Below are 21,811 nucleotides of genomic sequence, written 5' to 3'. Positions count from 1 at the left end.
CACCCCCACCCCCACACACACACACCCACCCACCCCTCCCCTCCATTTCCATCCTAGGACATGGAACCAGGCCTCTGGTTGCTGATTAAAGCTTCAGGCTGTCTGCCAGGGAGGCTGTTCTGAGGAGAGCTGGGGATGGGGAGGTGGCGGGTGGGTGACAGCAGCTGGAGCCAGCCGGGCACCTTCTGAAAGGTATGCCCTCTCAGCCCCTGGGGCTTGTCCCTCACATTTCCTAGCACTGGTTACTGCCCTCAAGCTATAGCAACTTCTGAGACTCTGGAATGGAAAGGCAAGGGACCTAGACTTCCCACTTTATCCCTAATGAGATGCTCGTCCTCTCCTGGGCAGCCAGCTGCAGGCAGTCTTGGAAGGTCACGGTAAGAGTGACGTCTGTGAGCTGCACTTGGGTAAGAGTTTTCCCTGACAACCTGATGAAGGGACCTGATAATGACCAGCACAGGGCAGTTGCTTTCCAGAGTACCCTCAAGTCCCAGAAGCTGACGGGGCATGACCACATGGCGAACACTGAAGACTGCCTCTTTCTTGTTGTCACAGCCCCTCGGAGCACCAGTCCCTTTCAGGGATGTCATTCACATTGTCCCAGCTGCCCCATGGGGAGAGTTCCTCAAGCAAGGCCCCAATCCCCACCCCAGAGCCAGGAAATGACCAGCATGCACAGAAGACATGCCAGCACTGCTGGCTGGGACCTTTAAGCCTGGAGGGACCTGGATCCTCTGCACCACCATCTTCCCTGTGAAATCAACCACAATGTTTCAACAATCACCATCTCACCACAGAGGTCAGACTGGGGATTGTGAGGCATCCAGGGCCTGGAAGAGGAGGATGCTTAGCAAGAAACCCAGGCCCTTACCACAGCCACCCCAGGATGAAGGGACACACACAGGCAGCGGGTACTAGGCTGACAGTGCCCCAGGCACCGAGAGGAAGGGGATCACTCAGCCTGCTGCCAGGCCCCCATCCAGTGCCCTGGGGCCATCTTCAGGGCACAGACTTCTGCATGGGCCGAGGCCCAACCCTGTTTCTCTTCCCCAAGCAAGGACAAAGGCAAATACCCCAGCCCTCTGCCTCTTCTTTCCCATCTCCAGCCTCATACAAGTCAGCACCTGACAAGCTAACAGGCTCCTTAGAACTAAGGATGGGACCAGAGGAAAGTGGGGAAAACCACCTCTTCCAGCCCCTCCCTTTATTTAGGTACATTGTTGATATACAGCAATGTTCTGCGCTTTCTGTAATCCTAAAGAGAGGGCTTTATAAGGGTGAGGAGACCCAGGACGATTAGGTGGTTTGTATAAAATCATACAGGAAAGTTTCAGCAGAATTATGGACTTGAACCCAATGTCCTAACTTCCACCTCAAAAGTGTTTGCTTTTGTGATACCTTCTTTTTTTCTGCTTGGTCTCATGCATACATTTACATACTTACCTGTATGAAAGGATCAGTTTTTTACCAGAACGTGTTCTGATGTGGAAAAGTGGTGAGGGAGGCAATCAATTGTACAATGATGTGCTTGAGGAAAAGACGGGCGTGGAATGCACTCCAGTCCCTATGTGTGTCCGTGTGTGCATGTACACACCCGAAAAGGGGGGGGGACCGAGCTGGGGCCTGCAGGGTGGTCACCCCGTGGTGTGTAGCAGGTGTCTGGTCCGCTCCCATCTGTTGCCCCAAGCAGGAAGCCAGCATGCACTAGTGATGGGTTTCACATAAAGCAACACCACGTGGATCTATTCTATGGGGCACCCACACCAGACCACACACATGGGACAGCGTGAGAGCCACCATAACCCAGGCCACACCGGGGAGAAGGCTCAGCACACTGCCCAGCCCTTCCTGGGAGAGGCCTGTGGTTTCTGAAAAGGTATCCCAGCCTGCGTGGAACCCATTTTCCTCTCTTCTCATATCAAAGACCAACTGGGTATCACACCCTCCCTTGGAGCTTTGTAGATCCTCATAAAACTCAACAAAGGGCTCAGAAAGGAGCAGCAGGAAATTTGTTTCCATGAGGCCTCAGGCCTGGTAGTCACTTGATTTTGCCATCTGGCTTCTTCCTGTACCAAACAGAGGCATTCTCCCATTTGGCGGAGTGGCTGGCTCTCTGGGAAGGGTCTCAGATGTAGGTTCATTTTCTCCTTCTAGAGATACTCAGGTCCAGGCAGGTTTTATTCCCCCAAACCCAGTACATTCAGGTGTTGGATGGAGGCAGCTCTGACACACACATAATTACATTTGCACGGGTGTACATGACACAGACAATGGAAGTGCTCGGGTGTTCACAAAGGAGCCCACAGACCCGGGACACCACTGCACGTAGACACACAGGGAAGCACAGCCGAAGCACAGGCGGTGCCGGACAGTCCCAGCCCCAGTGTCCACAGTTCGTGCGGCCCCCGAGTTCTCTCTCCTTCCAGCAGGGGCTGTCTCTGGGCAAAAGGGGCTGGGACGAAGTCCACCAGAGATCGCACATGCGATGATGGGAGCTTCAGAGGGTACTTTTGGGAAGGACCCTCCACCGGGAGCCTAGGAGTGCCCTCTGCTGGACACGAAGGGCCGGTGCAGCTCAGAAAGGAAGGACTCTGGCCAGGCTGGAGGCGACACAGGGAGCTCCAAGAGTGGAAAAGTGTGAGTCTGTGTGTGTCTGTGTGTCTCAGGGGTGTGAGAGGGCTCAAAGACAGACCTGACATGGGTTCTGCACAGGAAATACTCACACTATGTGCATTTTCTGGGGTGGTTGGTGTATCAGAAATTTCTACCTAAAAGGCCAATTTCCCTAAAGGTTCAGGCAAGTTCAACCGGGCGACTAGACAGGTGGGGTACATGCACTGGTGAGCCATGCAAGGCGCATGCTGAAGTCCTGTGTTCATCTTGGCTACTCCTGGGGCACTTCTCCAGAACCCAGATTACAGCCTTACCTGGCTCCCTGTTCAGGCACCCTGGGTCTTTTCAGCTGATGGACCCATTCCTTCCTGAAGCCATGTGCCTCAAGTCTCCAGCGGCTGGTTTGTCTTGGACCCTCCCAACACTTCCATCAGCCAGTAGCTCTGATGCACCCTACTTTTCTACAAGCTGGGGGGACTGGCCCTGTGACCCAGAAGCCCTGGGGCTCTCCTTCACTCCTGCGGGGCTCCCTGAAGTCTGTTCCTGCTTCAGAGCCAGCTCCTTATCCAAACTCACCGACCCACAGGCATCAGGCCTGGCAGGAGCAAAGGGGAGGCGGCTCTGTGTAGGAGGGAGGGGTCTGCTAGAGGGTGGCTGTCCCTGCTTCAGTGCCCTAAATGCCTGTGGCTGGGGCAGGCAAGGTCAGATGGTCTGTTTGTGCATGTGTGAGAGTGTGAGAGTGTGTGTGTGTGTGTGTGTGTGCACATGCATGTGTGAGTGTGTGTGTAGGGCGTACCGTGTGAAGGATGAAGTGAGAGGGAAAATGGGGAAAAGAATGATGTGTAAAAATAAATCTTCCCTGGATAAACTGTTTCTCCTCATGTAGATGGTGATGTATTTGTAAAATAAAATTTATTAGACTAGATAAAACCAAACTAATAGAGTCATATCAGTGGGCTGGCGTGTCAGTTTCTTCCGTGTTGAAGGAAGGAGGGGAATTATTCTAGAGATCAAGGAAACCTAAGCTAGAAAGGAAGACTGATCTGAAGGAGGAGTCTGGAAGGCGGGGTGGTGCGTGCCTGTCCTGTCCTCCTGTCCTTCCACCCTGGCTGAGCCTAGTAGGGGTGAGCAGGTTCTGGCAGCAATGACTCCCAGGAACCAGACAAATAGGACAGGAAACTGACCGGGGATGTTCTCTCGGTGGCTGCGCGATGCGGACCTCGGGGAGCCTCCCCTGCTGTCTCGCCTTCTTCCTCTTGAGGCCTATAGAGGACACAGCCCCTCTTTAGAAACCACCTCCCTGAGGCCGATGCCTACCCCAGGGCCTGGCTTCCCACTCTTTTCCCAGGCATATGCATCAACTATCTCCTGGTTCAGGCTTCCTGGCAGCGGGTACTTAGCAAGAAGCTGCTTAATCTGGAAGGTTCTGGCAGATGCTTCGGACACAGGGTCGTGCACAGAATGGCCTCTCGGGCGCGTGTGCAGGGGGTTCCCAGAGCAGGGGAGGTGATTCGTCGGCCTACCCATTTCTGCCCACACCCAGACTCAGGGAAAGCAAAAGCTCCTCTCCACCTTTAAGCTACAGACACTCCGGATTCCTGTGGCCAGGGGCCCAGGTGTGAGAGGTCACACGTGCACTGCTAAAGCATCAAGGGGCTGGTTTCTGAGTAGAAGTACCCTCCCCTCCCACTTCGCACCCATCCTCCCCTGCAGAATGCTCCTGCAGGGTCTACCGCCTGGCCCTCCCCATACTTACCCAGGCTCCTCCTCAGGTCTCTCTGGGGTCTGGCGTTCTTTCAGCTCAAGCTAGGGGAAGAAAGGCCCAGGGTGTCAGAGCAGCCACAGAGAAGAGCCTGCCGCTAGACTAGCTTTCTCTATGGATGGCTCCCAACATGCCTGGGGTTTGTTCCTTTTGAAATTATCCCTTTTGTCTTTCACATTCAAAAGTACTTTCTACCTCTCCCATTTCCTTCCACTCTCCCCCTTGCCAAGCCTCTTACACTGTCTGCGGGTGCCTAATAACAGGCTCAGAGCTGCCGAGAGCCTCCCGGTGCCCACTCCCAGCTCACCGTAGTGGGCTTCTCCAGGGCCGCAAAGCGCTCCGCCCAGCTGGCTGTGGATTTCTCAAAAGCTTCGTGCCTCTTGATAAGCTTCTCCACACTGTCCACCGTGTGTCCAAAGTCCCGGCTGGCCAGGTATGGCTCCTGGGCGATCAACCATGCTTCGGCCACAGAGGCGTCCCTCGAGAACTGGCACACTTCCAATACTGCCACGGGGAAGAAGCCACAGACACCCCCACAGGGCCCAGGGGCCTGTTAGCACTCAATGAGGGGCCACTCAGCAGATAAGGAGCTGGTGGTCAGGCAGAAGGCTTGCATGGGTGCCCGGGAACAACGTGGACACCCTGCTCAGTGGTGACCGGCTGCCAGAGACCGCTCCATCCCCACACCAAGCCACACCACGCCCCTTCCTCGTTTCTATTCAGAGATGTATTTGAAAAACACGTTAATTAGAACTCTACAGTTTGAAAACAAAATGTAATTTAGGGTGTCCTTCTGAGGAGCAGCCTTTTGCCCTCAACACCCTCTCTTCCCAGCCTGCGGCTGTCTCACAGAATCGTGCACAAGCAGCCAGGGGACCCGTCATTCCGGCTTGCGCATGGCTCCTCCCTGAGTGGCAGGGTTTTTCACTTCTCCTTAGTCTCCAGCTGTGGAGGCCAGAGCTCTGTGCCTGACACACCTCAGATCCCACATGTGGGGAGCTCTAGAGCCTTACCCTGTGTCCCCTCCCTGGACTACTGCTCTATGGGGATACCAGCCTGGCACAAGGCGGCAGCGTCCTCCCAGCTCAGGTTCTGCCGGGACCTGGGCGGGGGGTGGGGGGTTGGGGGGGACAGGTATGTGCTGAGGGCGAAGCAGGGAGAGGGCATGCTGGTGGGTCAGAGGTGGGCTTCTAGCAGCCTGTCCACACAGGTCTTCTCTGTGGACCCCAGAACCTTGCTGATGAGTGGTGCTGGGGTGGGGAGGTCATCTCTAGGCAGTGCGAGTCACTCCTGCGCGCCCCCATCTCAGCAGGCGTCTGGCCCTCTCCCCAGGTTCTGGGGCCTAGGTGTACTCACACATGCGCAGCCGCTCCCAGCGGGCCTCCCACCTCTCGTTCATCTCCTTCCTCCTGTAGAGCACCTGCTTCAGTTTCTCGCTGATCTGGGGGAAGGAAGGGGGAATCACTCAGGCTTTGGGAAACCTCTCCCCTGTCTTGGGTGGTATGCACATGGATCATGCAAAGCATGCTGGATTTGGTCACATGGGTCTGGCTTCAAGTCTGGCCCTGCCACTTGCCAGCTGTGCAACCTTGGGCGAGTTACTTAAGCTCTCTGAGGCACGTGTGCCTCTCCTAGGAAATGGGTGCTGCCAATCCCACGTGTGTCCATGTTGTGGCTGGTTAGGCGGGCTAGGAGACTGCTGTCCCCTACTAAGCTGCCAGCCTTGGATGGGTTTGGTGAGGCTCTAATCCCTGGGCTTGCACACAGCTCTCATGCTCCATGAGTGAAAGGAGTCTCCTCAGAGAAGCCATGGCCCCCAGCTCCTTCCCCAGGAAGCGGTCTGGCCCAGCAAGAGTGAGGGCAAGGACACGGAGGGGCTCGTCTTCACCCCACTGTCCTTCTCACCTCCTCCGAGGCCTGGTGTTGCCTCTGCAGCAGGGACTCGCCCAGTTCCAGGCAGGCGCTAAAGTTCTTGCTCCGGGTTTCGATCTCTGCCTTGATGCCCTGGTGATACTTCATGAGCAGTTCCACAGAGGAGACATCCCTGGGGGGAGGGGGGCAGTAGAGGGGGAAGGGTCAGGAACCGAGGAGGGAGTTTGGGGGTTAGAAGGAAACTCTGGGTGACTCTGGCCTGTCTGATGCCAAGTATTGACTGCAGAGGGCCGCCCCCTGCCTGCCTGGGAGTCTGAGCACACTTCTCTCTCTGGGCAGCTCAGCCCCAGTGGGAACACTGATGTCCTGGTGTCTGCTGTTGGTCAGTTGGCAAGGGATAGGCCAGGGGTCTGTGAACCCCAAAAGAAGCCTGGGAATATTATTTGACAACAAAAAGGAATAAAGTACGGAGACATCCTACAACACGGATGAACCTTAGAAAGATTGTGCCAGGTGAAAGAAGCCAATCACAAAAGACCACACAACGCAGGATTCCATTTCTATGAGCAGTCTAGAATAGGCAAATCTAGAGAGACAGAAAGCAGATTTGTGGTTGCCAGGGGCTGGGGGAGGAGGAATCATGGGATGATGACTGCCAAGGGGTACAAGTTCTCTTTTAGGGGTGATGAAAATCTTCTAAACTTGGATTGTGGTGATGGCTGCAAAAAAAAAAAAAACCTGACTGGGGTGCTTTAAATGGTCAAACTATACGGTATGTGAGTTACTTCGGGATAATGATGTTAAATATAAAGGCTTGGCTGTCGGGATGGGCACCCTAGGACAGAGGGACAGAGGTGGGCCGGCGACCATCACCTCTCATGGACAATGAGCTTTTTCTGGAGCTTCCCGGCCCAGTGCTGGGGGAAGAGGGCACAGTCTCAGACGTGCCCAGCTTTGGGTGTGTGAAATGCTTATTTTCATGCACAGCTGTGGTCCTCACCGCGGTCAGATCTGGATGGCGGAGGTCTTTCTCGCCATTTCTGTCACTCTAAAGTGGTTGGTCCCCCCACTAGAAGCTGAGCCTCTCAGTTTCTGCCTAGGCCCACCCTCAGGTGCCCTCACAGTCCAGGACTGCTCTCCAAGCAGGAGGAGTGCCCTGAAGGGCAGTGCACTGGTCCACCAGCCTCCAGGACCGAGTGGCAGAGGAGAGGGGCTGCCTTGAGGACGTCCTCCTCACCTGGGCCTCTCCTGGGTCTCGATCTGCCTGGTGATGCCCTCCATCCAGGAGAGGAGGTCCCGGACCATGCTGAAGAAGCGGAACTTGTCTGCTGTGTCTACCAGCTGGGTACGGCGTCCCGCACAGGCGTCGAGAAGCGCTTGCCACGCAGCAGACACCTCCTGCTCCTTGTTCTGGATGGCATCCGCTTTTTCCCCAGCGTATGCTGTCTGTAGGCGGGTGGCCACGTCCTGGAACTGCTGTACCTGCAGTCGGGCAAGACTGGACATTGTTCCCCAGAAGGACATGTCTTGGGCCTCTGATGGGCAAGGGGTCTGTCTCCTCCTGGTCTGCCTCCCTAGGGCTCTGCTGGAAGGCGAGATCTTCAGCCTCCCACTAATGCTGGGGGAGAAGGTGCCTTGTTTTGGCCTCTATGGACCAAAGCCCTCCCTGGGGCTTTGATGAGGATATGGGAGTGGATGGGACCCTATGCCCTTTGATCCCCCTAGAAGTACTGCAATGAGAGTAATTAACTATGTGCCAGGCACTGTTCTGAACATTTTTTATTTATTACTTTCTTAATCTTTACAACCATCCCATGAAAGAGGTACTATTGTGACCCCTGGTTTTGAGATGAGGAAACTGACGCAGAGGGAAGCACAGTGACTGGCCTGAGGTCATTCACACTAGAAGAGGTGTACAGACTGGAATAACTGAGGTCATTCACACTAGAAGAGGTGTACAGACTGGAGGTGTGCTCCTGAGCCCCTGTTCACGCTGTGTGCTGCCTCTCCGAGGAAAGGGCTGTACCAGACCTCCTGTCTGGGGCCAGTCTAAGCACAACAAAGTCTCATTCTTGAGACTTCAGTGGGCTGTGCCCACCCCAGGGGCTCTGGCACCTGCAAGGCACAAGAGCCTCATGGCAGACCCCACCTCCAGCTGTACAAATTCCTAGGGGGTCCTCTTCTGGGCAAACCAGGGCCTGGTCTGCCTTGGCGTCCCATCCCTGAGCCCTGCTGGGTAGGTGCAGACATTAAGGTCCCTTGCCCTCACCCTTTCCATCACACCAAGTTCTGTGGAGCCCTATGGACCTGCACAGGTGCCTTGGAAGCCATCCCAGTCATTGAGGGGGTGTCTAAGCAGATCATGGGGTTCCTCCAGCTCCCACACAGAAAGACCAAACAGCCTGGGGGCTGAGGGCATGGAGTCTGTAGCCAGACAGCTAGGATCTGAATCTTGGCTTCACTGTTTATCTATGTGTTCCCAGCCAACTTGTTCACTCTCCCTATGCCTTGCTTTCCCATCTATAAAATGCAGATAATGTTAGAACCTACTTTAGGAGATGGCCAGGAGGATTCAGTGTCTAAATAGATTGCTTATACCAGCACCTGGTGCAAAAAAGGAACATACATATACATGTTCACTCATAACACTGTTATACAACCAGAGAAATAACATTTTCAGGTATTTTTCAGGTATTTTTTTCTGAAGATTCAGTTTAAAGAACTACTTCTGAAGCTAAGGAATGTCTGAAAGCTACAGCTCCCTGCTTTTTGCCCTGAGCTGTTGCCTTTCTAAAGAGGTGAAATCTCCTGGTGTCCATTCTAGAGGTTTCACCTCTAGAAGCCAGGGGCCCTGTTGCACAAAAAACCATAAAATACCTAGGAATAGGGGCACCTGGGTGGCTTAGTCGGTTAAGCGTCCGACTTTCGCTTAGGTCATGATCTCGCGGTTCGTGGGTTCGAGCCCCGCATCGGGCTCTGTGCTGACTGCCAGCTCAGAGCCTAGAGCCTGTTTCAGTCTGTGACTCCCTCTCTCTCTGACCCTCCCCTGCTCATGCTGTCTCTCTCTCTCCTAGAAATAAACAAAACATTAAAAAAAAATTTAAAATACCTAGTAATAAACCTAACAGAAGATATAAAGGATCTGTATGATGAAAACTATAGAAAACTTATGAAGAAAATTGAAGAAAACACAAAGAAATGGAAAAACATTCCATGCTCAAGGATCAGAAGAATAAATATTGTTAAAATGTCATTACTACCCAAAGCAATCTACACATTCAATGCAAACCCAATCAAAATTTCACAAGCATTCTTCTCAAAGCTAGAACAAACAATCCTAAAATTTGTATGGAACCACAAAAGACCCCAAATAACCAAAGTAATATTGAAGAAGAAAACCAAAATGGGAGGCATCACAATCCCAGACTTTAGCCTCTACTACAAAGCTGTAATCATCAAGACAGTATGGTATTGGCACAAAAACAGACACACAGACCAATGGAATAGAGAACCAGAAATTGGACCCACAAATGTATGGCCAATTAATTTTTGACAAAGAAGGAAAGAGTATTCAATGGAAAAAAGACAGCCTCTTTAACAGATGGTGCTAGGAAAACTGGACAGCAACATGCAAAAGAATGAAACTAGACCACTTTCTCACACCATACACAAAAATAAACTCAAAATGGATGAAGGACCTGAATGTGAGACGGGAAGCCATCAAAACCCTATAAGAAAAAGCAAGATACAACCTCCTTGACCTCAACTGCAGCAATTTCTTACTCGACACATCTCCAAAGGCAAGAGAATCAAGAGCAAAAATGAACTACTGGGACCTCATCAAGATAAAAAGCTTCTGCATGGCAAGGGAAACAATCAATAAAACTAATAAGCAACTGATGGAATGGGAAAAGATAGTTGCAAATGAATGACATATCAGATACAGGGCTAGTATCCAAAATCTATAAGGAACTCACCAAACTCCACACCCAAAAAACAAACAATCCAGTGAAGAAATGGGCAGAAGACATGAACAGACACTTCTCCAAAGAGGACAGCCAGATGGTCAACGGACACATGAAATGATGCTCAGTGTCCCTCCTCATCAGGGAAATACAAATCAAAACCACACTGAGATACTACCTCACGCTGGTCAGAGTGGTTAAAATGAACAAATCAGGAGACTATAGATGCTGGTAAGGATGTGGAGAAATGGGCACCCTCCTACACTGTTGGTGGGAATGTAAACTGGTACAGCCCCTCTGGAAAACAGTGTGGAGGTTCCTCAAAAAATTAACAATAGAACCTCCCCCCATGACCCAGCAAAGCACTGTTAGGAATTTACCCAAGGGATACAGGAGTGCTGATGCATAGGGGCACATGTACCCCAATGTTCATAGCAGCACTTTCAACAATAGCCAAAACATGGAAAGAGCCTAAATGTCCATTAACTGACAAATGGATTGAGAAGATGTGGTTTATCTATACAATGGAATACTACATGGCAATGATAAATAATGAAATCTGGCCACTTGTAGCAACGTGGATGGAAATTGAGGGTGTTATGCTAAGTGAAATAAGTCAGGCAGAGAAGGACAGAAACCATATGTTTTCACTCATATGTGGAACAGGAGAAACTTAACAGAGGACCATGAGGGAGGGGAAGGGAAAGGGGAAAAATAGTTAAGGAGAGGGAGGGAGGCAAACTATAAGAGACTCTTAAATACTGAGAACAAACTGAGGACTGATGGGGGTGGAGGAGAGGGAAAGGAGGGTGATGGGCATGGAGGAGGGTACTTGTTGGGATGAGCACTGGGTGTTATATGGAAACCAACCTGACAATAATCTATAAAAGAAAAAAAATTAAAAGACCTACTGTGTGGAAAAAAAAAAAAAGCCAGGGGCCCTGGGATGTTGGTCATGGGGAAGATGTGGAAGGCAGGTCCCTGGAGCCTGTAGGGGGCAGCAAGGGACAGAAGGCACCTGCAGGCCCAGCAGCTGCAGCTCCCGCTCAAAGGCGGTGTGCACCCGGTGGAAAGACTCGGCAGTGCTGGCGTCCAGCCCCACGTCCTCGGGCAGCTCACGGTGCTTCTCATCGATGAGGCCCAGGATCTCGGCACCCGTGTAGAAGTAGCGGTGCAGGTCATAGGAGGCGGCCAGCAGCTGCATGCGCGTGTCGATGAGCTCCAGCAGGTCCGCCCACATCTCATTCAGCCCATCCTTCCACTCGGCGATGGTGGCTGCTTCGCTGTGGCCTGCATCGATGAGCCGCTCGATGATGATGTTCACGTTGTCCACCCGTTCCTGCCCAATCGCCCCAGTCTCCCGGGCAAAGTCCCGGAACTTGTCCCGGAGCAGCTGCACATGGGGTAAACAGAAATATGGTTATGGGGCCCAGGGGCAGGGTGGTGTCATCACCCCAACTGCAGACTTTCATGAGCGGCAGCCAAAGCACCTGGAGCCATGCTCCCACACCTGCCCAGGGCAGCCTGAGTCTCCATCTCCGGGGAGCCATGTGTGCATGTGTTTGTGTGAGCGCATACCCGGAGTGACTGCTGCTGCATCTACAGCATTTGAGGAAGACCGAGAAAGCAGCTGCTGTGAGTACTCACAGTGACATGGTCGAAGTCTTGCCCCATTTCAAGGGAAGAGGCCATCTGCTCCTTTTCCGTAATCCACTGCTCCAGGTCGTCCGTCTCCCTCTTCAGCTGAAACAGGTGGTACATGTTCTCCAGCGTCCGCCTGCGCTCTTCTGCCATGTCCTTCAGCCCTGCATACTGCTTGTCCACTTGCCCCTGAAGCCGTATGATCTGTTCCCTGGAATTCAAAATAAGAAAGCATTCAGAGGCAGAAGCAGGGAGCCCAGAGCAGCCGGTGCAGGGGAGCTGACCTGCTCCTCCCTGGCCTGTAGCAGGGATACATGGGGAGGGAAGTCAGGAGAAACACAGCAGCTTTCCCTGGGGAAGTGCTGGGGAGAAAAGAACCATCCCTGAGGCCAGAATGTCTCAGGGTCCCTCCCACCATTATCCCTCACCCTGGGAAGCTCAGAGAGGCAACAGGGAGCTCCTCCCTCCCAGGAGGCTGAAGGAGCAGCACCCTGAGCGTGAGAGGGCTCCAGCACCAGCAAGGAGGGGCCTGTGGTCCCAGGGGCTCAATCCCTGGGGCTCCCTGGGAGATGCTGGGGTGGACACTGAAAGCCCATAGCGGTGGGTGCCTGGGGACTGGGGTGCAGTCTGAGGTGGGCAGCCCAGTGAGCCCCCATCTGTGCAGAACCAACTAGATGGGTGTCAGTTTTCTACCTTCTCACCTACACAATAGTTTTGCTGAGACACTGAGATCCTGAAGTACCCTCTGGACCGTAAAGAGGAAAGCAAAGTTACTCTTCAGTGTCTCTTAGCATAATCTAACTCTATGAAACATTGGAGCTCCTGGGCCACCAACAGGGGAGTTTTGCTATTGCATTTTCTGATCTTTGCAAACCAGGCTTTATTTAGTTGGCCCTGTTTGGAGTTACTCACACAAAACTGAAACATGAAATGGAATTGGGCCAATCAGCAGTTTTCTCAAACCTACAGTTTTCATGAAAACTGGTGCTATTTTCCCCAAAGCTGTTGCTGTGCTCCCACTTGGACCTGCAGGATCCCGGTTGGTGGGGCCCCGGCCAGGTCACTCCTGGTGGCACACGCACCCCTCGGGGTGGCCTGCGGACAGCAGGCTCTGGGCCCTGGAGGCCAGCTGCTTGATGTTCCTCCCGTACTCCTCCACTGTGTGCTGCTGCCTCAGGTGCCGCTTCAGCATCACGATGGCGCCCTCTTCATCCTAGGAGGCAGCGGCTGTCAGGACACCTGCTCAGGGAGGTGCTCAGAGACTGGGGGGGCGGGGGGTGGAGCCAGGCTCATGGCTCCCTCCCCCACAAGAAAACTGTGCCTGATTCCTTCCTGCGACTCCTTTCCCAGCAACATCCTACCTTCCTCTTGATTCTTTTCTGACTCCTACCCTCCCAGGCCCAGCTCCAAGCTTCTGACCCCAGGAGGACTTCCCTAGAGGCCCCTCGCACCTCATCTCCCATCCCTCCTGTGGCAGTCCATCAGTACAGAACCCATGGCATGAGAAAGGTGAGGAAATCCTGGGTTAGGTCAAGTCTAAGCTGGCAAACAGGGCACCTGGCTGCAGTGGGTACACTGTAGCGGGCATCCTCACACACCTGGACATACCAGCTGTGACTGCCCCGACTGCCCAGCCTGGCCCCACCCCAGCCCAAGATGACCTTGGGGAGCTCATCGGAGATGATGTAGAGCTCTTGCTCGCTGATCCAGGCCTCGGCCTCGCCTGCATCCAGGTAGTACTGCTGGGCCTCGCTGGCGTCCCGTAGGCGCTGCAGCCTCCCAGCAGCCGCCTCCCGCAGCGTGTCCCACAAGTCCTGCAGGCGCCCCAGGCGCTCCTCGATGTCCTGGCAGTCGACCTCCGCCGCCTCCACCAGTTGCTGCCCTCTCTGCAGCACATCCTCCACCCGTGGCGCATGGCCCAGGATCTCGTTCTGCAGGGTCTGTGGGCACAGGGAAGGGCTCAGAGGCGGAGCCTTCCCACCACATAGGGGGCCAGGCCTGCACTCTGGCACCTTCAGTGGGGTCCTGCATGGAGAAGCTAGTGCAGAACAGGTGGTGGTCATGAAAACAGGCCCTGACCACCCACCAGGCATGGTGCAAGAGGCACCATGCAGCACCCTCCACCTGTTGTCTTCGGAGAGGAGCACAGAGGGCAGCGAGGAGCTGCTAGGTAACGTGGGGGCAGTGAGTGGCAGCACAGCATTTGAACTTGACCCTCTCTGCTCCCTGTGCTTCCTATGTCTCAGCAGAACTTGCTTCCCAGCTGTTCTTGTTGGAGGAAAGGAAAACAATATTTAAATGGCTTTTGATATCTTATTTTAGCATCTCTGATTCCATGTACAACAACAGTTGCAAGTTGCTCCTTGTTCAGATTTTAGAATTTGGGCTCCCCCCTCCTCCCCATTTCTATGCCTCAAATCTTTTGTGAACTTTCTATTTTTTCCTGTTTAAGAATTTGCTTACTGAAATGGTGTTCTCCTTTCACTCTGGTGTCTAGGTCACCTTTTTCCTCAGGGGGCCATGACCCATGTGTGACTCACTTTCTGGGTCCTGGAGGCCCAAGCCTACTTGTTTCTTATACGTGGGCTCCAGCTCCTTACACCTCTTTTCCTCCCTTTGTACAATTTGCCTGTGGCCTTTAAAACCACCTGGAGGGTGGGGGCAAGAGCTGTACACACAGGCAGTGCAGTGACTGTCAGCATTTAAAATCTACAGAAGCAGCACTATCCACAAGTCACTCAACTTGCTGAAATGCCTTGTTACCCTTTCTACTCCAAATCTACTCCAATTCTGACAATTTTTTGTGGTCTGTGTAATTGAATTCAAACAACCCATGATGGGAGCACCTGGGTGGCTCAGCGGTTGGGTGTCCGACTTCGGCTCAGGTCATGATCTCATGGTTCATGGGTTTGAGCCCTGCATCGGGCTCTGTGCTGACAGCTAGCTCAGAACCTGGAGCCTGCTTCAGAGTTTGTATCTCCCTCTCTCTCTGACCCTCCCCTGCTCACGCTGTCTCTCTCTCTCTCTCAGAAATAAATAAACCATTTAAAAAAATTAAAAAACAAACAAAAACCCCCCAAACAACCCATGGTGTCAGCTCCATGTACCTTTTTACTATTCCTGAGATCTTACGACCTCTGCAAGGGATGCTACAAGGTATTTAGCTCTCTCTTTTTAAGCAATTCCTTTATCGGCTCCCACGCAGCCTTTTCACTTATGATGTATTCTTTGTACTTCATGTGACCAACATGTATTTATAATGTCCTGGGTATAAGGCCTTGTTCTAGGTTCTAGGCACAGCCTGGAAACAAGGTAAATAAACCCCCTGCCCTCATAAAGCTTACACTGTTGTAGAGGGGATAGATGATAAGCATGCAAATAAGTGAATAAATGTGGATAATGGGTACCATGAGGAAAATATCGCAATGAGATCACGAATATCTGCCAAGCTGTGCTGGAGTCAGGAAGGCCCTTCCTGAGAAGCCATGAGTGACAAGGAGGAGGCAACCACACAAAGATTTGGGGGATGAGTGTTGCCAGCAAGAGGGAAGAGCGAGTGTGAAGTCCCCGGGGTTGAAGCAAGCCTGCACTATCTATAGGCGTGAGAGAGGGCCAGGAAAGCTAGAATACTGTGACGAGGAGGGCCAAAGTGATGAGAGGTGACCTTAGAGGAAGGCAGGGGCCAGATCAGGTGGGACACTGGTTCTTAACCCTGGTTGCACATTGAATAATCTGGGAAAACAAACACAGTCAGGGCCCTATCCCCAGAGAGCTTAATTAATTTATCTGACATAGGAACTGGACATTCTTAGGTTTCAAATTTCCCTGAGGTGATTCTCATGTGCAGCCAAAGTTGAGAACCATTCATACATTGCAGGATTTGTTTTAGTTGCAATGGATAGCCATGAGAGCAGTTTCTCAAAGTGGAATTCCAGACCCATAGCATCAGAATCACCCAAGATCTTGAGAGGTATGCAAATGATCAGGCTCTTCTCCCAGAGTTTGAATCAGTAGACCTGAGGTGGATACTAGTCAACTGTATTTTAACAAGCCCTCTAGGGGAGTCTGATGCACACTGAAGTTTGAGAACCACTGCAATAGAGAGAATGATGAAATGATATTTAAGCTTTAGCTAGTCTAGCCTAAAGTCATCTTTACTAGGGCAGCCATGGTCTCCCAGGAGACTACCTTTTCCTTCTTGGTTATGGGAACCCCATCCATATTTGTCTTGCCCTTTTTCTGAAATAGCAACCTTCATCCAGGGGAGTTGAGAGTCTTTTGGCAATAACACCGAGGCTAGACAGAGTCAAAGTCTTTAGTGTTGCAGGGAGTGATGTTGGTTCATTTTACAGTTGAGGAAACTGAGGCTAGACAGAGTCAAAGTCTTTAGTGTTGCAGGGAGTGATGTTGGTTCATTTTACAGTTGAGGAAACTAAGGCCCCAAGGATACGGTCTTCTGTCAGTGTCCTTCCTTTAAACGAAGGTTGTGATGTTAATTGAACCCCCACCTAGTACCTTCTGGCCCAAGTTCCTGCCTGCGACCAATGAAGGCTTTATAACTAGGTTGTGTCAACTGGAAGCAAAGGGTGCGAGGGTTTTCAGATACTCATTGAATGTAAATCAGACCCCTGAACAGCAGCAGGGCTCTGAGAGCAGATGTCAGCTGCTGCTGTTTTGAGGAAGTTCTATCTGTCATAATTTTTCTTCCCTAAGGAGGTGCAATATTGACTGGCATTCTGGGACACACTGCTCTTCTCTGGGATAAGTTCCCAGGCTCTCATTGCTCTTAGCTGTGGCTGCCCCCACTCCCTGACCCAGAGAGAAGACCAGGCAGCAGGGACAACTCTCCGCCCAAGAGCAGGGTCTGTGGCCAGCCTGTCTGTACACAGAGACACCCTGAGCCCATGTGTATTCCTGAAATAGGAGGAAGTATGGAATCTGCTCACTTCTAGGAGTCTCACCAAGGCCATCAAGCTCAAGAAAGAAAAAACAGCAAGTGGATGTTGTTTCAAAGGCTCAGAGATCAAGTTTAGTGGCTTCCCAATGGGGTCCGAGCCCCACAAGTATCCTCATGTGCTGGGAGAAATGGGTCCTACTTACCCTGAGGGCCAGGCTCAGCCCTAGAAGAGGGGCAAATCAGTACTAGGAAGGAAGCCAGGAGCTATGGGCTTCCTTTCAGGAAGGCCATGGGATATAGAAGCTGTAAAGCACATGAAACTCCAGGCCAGGGCTTCTGGGTTCTGCACTCACTTATGCTCTGATGGGTCTAAATGGCCCCAAATTCTGAAACATCTGGACATCCCCTGACCAGCCCTGGCCCTGCCATGGACTTCCCAGAATTCTCTCTGCCATCACCAAAGCTTCTCTTTTTATGGGGTCTGGGAGCCCCATAGCTACCAATAAGAATAATAATTTGCTGTTGCTGGCTTTCTGCACGTCAAGGCTGGGAGTTCCTCCCTGGGAAGGGCAAGGGAAGGGAAGAGGCAGGTGGGGGGAGACTAATCAGGTGAAGCAGGACTCACCTGATTCTTCTTCATGAACAGCTGCACAGTTTGTAGATTCGTGCCATAGTCGGCTGACTGGGCCAGAGGCAGCCTCTCTTCCACCCAGAGCTGTAGAGACCAGAAGGCAGGGGCAGCTGATGATGGTCATGGCCACCCTTTCCTCATGTACTCACCTGGGTCAGACATAGCTCTTTCCTGCTGTGTCTCTTCCCAAGGCCCCATCAGGGTTTTGCCCCCATTTTATAGATGGGGACATTTTGATATCATGAATTGAGGTTCCAAATGACCTGCTCCTGGTCACACAGGGGGAAGGTAATGTAGCTGGACTGGAACCCACATCTGTCTACCCCAAAGTCCATAACTGAGTTACCATTCAAAAAGCATTGGTCAGGTGCCTGGTGGCTCAGTCAGTTAAGTGTCCAACTCTTGATTTTGGCTCAGGTCATGATCTCATGGTTCGTGGGATCGAGTCCTGCATTGGGCTCTATGCTGACAGCACAGAGCCTGCTTGGGATTCTCTCTCTCCTTCTCTCTGCCCCTTCCCCATGCGCACTCTCTCTCAAAAATAAACATTTAAAAAAAAAACCTTAAAAAAAAGCGCTAGCTTTACTTTCATATTTAATGCAATCATCACAATGGCTGAGGTAAGGAGACGAGGGCACCAGACATCTTTAAAAACTGCCCAGGGCTGCAGCCAGCAATCCTGCCTCTGGCGGGGCCTGTACCTACTCACCGTCTCATCCTCTAAGTCCCGGCTGATCTGCAGCTTGGCTCGGGATGACTCCAGCTGCTTCTTCCTCCTCTCCAGGGGCTCCAGGAGGTTCAGAAAGCGCTTCTCGATGCTCACTTCTGTGCCTTCTGCCTCCTCTCCCAGCGAGGGCACCTGGGCAAACAACTCCCCCAGCTCCTCCTTCCGCATGTTCACTTGGTCCTCCACACGCTGGGATGCAAGGGGACAGTGTCAGTACCAGCCTTAGCACCTGGGTAGCCCCTTATCCTTCACATCATCTGTATCCCATCCCACCTCCCCCAGGTAGTCTCCCTGGATGCTCCCACTCATCCTTCCTGCCTCACAAGCGCCTGTCCTATACTTGTAGTGCATGCTTTTATTAATCCCAGATCCCTGTCTTCACCACTGCAAAGGGGCAGAAGATGGGTTATGAACCAAGAGACGTTTTTGCTTGATAAAGACAAGCCCAGCTAAGAGGAACAGAAGTACTTACTTTCAGGTTGCACATTTGTTCCCTAAGATCTCCTATTCCAACACTCCTAGTCTACAACCCACTCACGTGCCTTCAGCTTAGCCAGCATCCGGTTGACACTGGTCAGGTCCTTGCCCGGGTCATCGGACCGCAGCTGGTCCTCCATAGCACTGATCCACTTGTTGAGGTCGGCATGGGTCTGTGAGCGCAGGTAGGAGTTCCTGGCAGCTGAGAGCTGTTGGGTCCTCTCCTGCGTGGTGGCCTGAAGTTCATCCCAGAGCCGGTGCAACTCTTCCAGCTTCTGGGACACCAGGTCCGAGTACTGGGGCTTCTCCACCATCAGCACCTTTCCTTCCTGTGTGGGGAAGCAGGAGGGCTCACCCTCTGAGGCCAGGCAGCCTTGGAGCAGCCCTGCTACATGTGGTTGCCGGGGGTTAGCTGAGGTCAGGAAGGCAAAGAATCTGCCTGGAACTCAGGTGAGGCTCATCTGAAAGACTGCATCCCCAAGTTATTTGCAGGAGAAGGTGTGGCAGGGAGGGGTGTGTTTGGGGCAAAGGGCTCAGGGAGATTGTAGTATGGGGAGCTGCAGACCAGGATCAGCTGATGCTAAATTATTTTTAATTAAAAAAAAATTCAAGATCCATCCAGGTACAAGCAGCCTGGAAAGGACTCTACCCTCTCTTGATGGTCTTCCCAGAGGCTATGCACTACTAACCTTTGTGATATGTTTTAGTTACTGAATTTGTCTTACCTGGGTTTCACCTGCATAAATGTACCCTTTTTGGTGAGTACAGTATAATACGACTTAGGCCTAGAAATACAGGTTGCTAATAATAGCCAATATTTACTGCGTGCCCAGTAAGGGCTAGTCTAAGTGGTTTAATCCTTACAATCTCTTGGGTAGGTATTGTTATTATCCTCATTTTTCAGATGAAGAAACTGAAGCCCAGGGAGGTTGAGAAGTCAGACAGTCTGGCTCAGAGCCTGCACCCTTAACCACAGTGGATCCTATTCCTACTTCTCTCTGGACAGCCACAGTAAAGAGGAACAAATGCGACTGATTCTCAGATCTACGACCAGCTACATTTTGACTTGGGTCCTTGGGCAAGCTTGCTATAGGGGGGTACTCCTGGTTCCCCATCTATGAGGGGTAGTTCTGCCCATCCAAACAATGAGAGTCAATGGTCCCCCTGAGCCACTCTACTCATCTCACATACTCCTCTGCCTTTGGGAGGGACAGTGCTGGTATCCTGGTGAGAATAATGGAAGGCAAACAGAGATAACTGGTGTCCTGGCACTAGATGCTGAGGCACCAACTCAGGTAGTCTCACTGTCCTGGACTGTCTCTAGACTCAGAGGACCCAGAGGAGGTACCACTTCTGACCAGGCCTAACAAGGCTGGATATAACAGGAGCTCTGAAGGTCTGTCTACTATTTAGAGAAATGTTTCACTTCCAGGTTCTATACAGCGTCTATGCCCGGAGTGAAGCCTCATTCAGGTAAGCACATCTGAGCAGAGAGCCCCCCACCACCCACCATTCGCTTTACTTACTGCATCAATGTTATCTAGCCACTGTTGGTGGGAAGCCAGGTCTGCCACAAAATCCTGGTGCTTCTGCCACTGGTTTTGAAGGTTTCTCATTTCATCATAGGAGACATCCTGAGATGTTAGCAGCTTGTCATTGATCCAGAGAGTGAGCTGTGGACAGAAAGAGGGAGTCCAATAATCTCTGAGTATACCTCTTTGGCCAGGGTCTCAAGGCAGGACCTGCTGTCCACTTCTGGCTGCAGAAGAAGGCCAAGGAGAGGAAGTAGGAATACAGCAGAGTACTACTCTCCAAAGCTCTGGCTCTCTGACTCCCAGCACAGGCAACTCCCTGTGTTGTCTCAGGGTTAAAACAAAAGCACCTGAGTGTCTTCCCTAGTAGACTATGTGCAGTAGGACTCCAGGGATATCAATGTTTCTCTCCATATTTCCAGGACCTAGGAACAGGGCCTAGCCTATTGCAGAAACTTCATGTTTACTGGATGGACAGATAAATCCACCCTTTGGCAATAGGGTGAGAAATCATTAATAAACACAGAGAAAATGTTATCTGAGGAAGAAGCCAAGGGCAGATCCTATAATTAACAATGAGGGAAGAACCGTGATAAGTATCCAATGTCTCTAAGATGTCCTGGCAGCATACCAGGCCTGGCTGGTGCCAAGGGCAGAGGTAGATGAAAACAAAGTTTTTTGGGCAGGGTGGAGAGGGGTATGAGGATGGGAGCAGGAAATAAGTCAGAGAAAGCACCATTCCACACAGAAGTATTGCTTATGGAGAGACTCAGGAGTACAGCTCGCCCCAGGCTGAGCAAGGACCTTCTGAGTCAGTTCTCCAACTGGGAGGCTTGTTGAAAATGCTGTTCTCTCTTTCTCTCACTCCTTAAGATTCTGATTCACCTGGGCCTCAGTGGAGCCCAGTGCTTTACATTTAATAAGGGGTAGGACTGGCTCCATCATTTGCAGGGCCTCGTACAAAACGGAAATGCTCAAAATTATTAAGAATTTCAAGATGCCAACCACAGACCATTAAATCAAGCATGGGGCCCTTCAATGCACAGGTTGCATGCACTTGAAGCTGGCCTTGACCAGGGACCTAGGTGTCTTTAATATAGATAGCCCTTGGGCCACTCTTTGAGAAACCCTGCCCTAGACTGGGCAAATTAAAAGATGACTTTATAGATTCAGGGTTAAAAAAAAAAAAAAAAGAGGGGCACCTGGGTGGCTCAGTCGGTTAAACGTCCAACTTTGGCTCAGGTCATGATTTCACAGTCCATGAGTTTGAGCCCCACATCAGGCTCTGTGCTGACAGCTCAGAACCTAGAGCCTGCTTCAGATTCTGTGTCTCTCACTCTCTCTGTCCCTCCCCTGCTCACATGCTCTCTCCAAAATAAACATACATTAAAAAAATTGTAGAACCAAAGATTCTAGAGGATGACCTACGCTATCAAATACCAGAGTTTCCTTCATGAAATTCCAGACTCCCAACTTAGAATCCTATGGACTTTCTTTTCCTCCCTCCCTTCCTTCCCTTCCCTTCCTTCCCTTCCTTTCTGTCTTTCTCTCTCTCTCTCTCTTTCATTATCTCTACACCCAATGTCCCAATGTGGGGCGTGAACCCATGACCCTGAGATCAAGAGCACTATGCTCCTCTGAGTCAGCCTGGCATACCCCCCATGGACTTCCTACCCCTAGGGCACTTTGATCCT

At 51.7% G+C, this 21,811-nt stretch overlaps 1 protein-coding gene across 1 annotated transcript in view; it reads right to left on the bottom strand.

The window, feature by feature from the left end:
• SPTB (spectrin beta, erythrocytic) overlaps nt 1-21,811 on the bottom strand; it is a 76,539-nt gene that overhangs the window by 16,998 nt on the left and 37,730 nt on the right. Inside the window, exons 18-31 of the mRNA XM_077767182.1 lie at nt 20,112-20,258; nt 18,651-18,914; nt 18,091-18,297; nt 17,376-17,465; nt 13,515-13,793; nt 12,936-13,066; nt 11,860-12,064; nt 11,231-11,605; nt 7,485-7,729; nt 6,281-6,419; nt 5,732-5,816; nt 4,683-4,879; nt 4,370-4,419; nt 3,798-3,876 (exon numbers count right to left, since the gene is read on the bottom strand). Coding sequence (XP_077623308.1) covers nt 3,798-3,876; nt 4,370-4,419; nt 4,683-4,879; nt 5,732-5,816; nt 6,281-6,419; nt 7,485-7,729; nt 11,231-11,605; nt 11,860-12,064; nt 12,936-13,066; nt 13,515-13,793; nt 17,376-17,465; nt 18,091-18,297; nt 18,651-18,914; nt 20,112-20,258 — 2,493 coding nt within the window. The remainder of the gene's footprint in view (nt 1-3,797; nt 3,877-4,369; nt 4,420-4,682; nt 4,880-5,731; nt 5,817-6,280; nt 6,420-7,484; nt 7,730-11,230; nt 11,606-11,859; nt 12,065-12,935; nt 13,067-13,514; nt 13,794-17,375; nt 17,466-18,090; nt 18,298-18,650; nt 18,915-20,111; nt 20,259-21,811) is intronic.

Source organism: Crocuta crocuta, unplaced genomic scaffold (assembly GCF_008692635.1).
Source record: "Crocuta crocuta isolate KB4526 unplaced genomic scaffold, BGI_CrCroc_1.0 scaffold55, whole genome shotgun sequence".
Taxonomy (NCBI): Eukaryota; Metazoa; Chordata; class Mammalia; order Carnivora; family Hyaenidae; genus Crocuta; species Crocuta crocuta.
The sequence above is the reverse complement of the archived record's forward strand: the minus strand, read 5'-3'. Positions and strand labels throughout refer to the sequence as shown.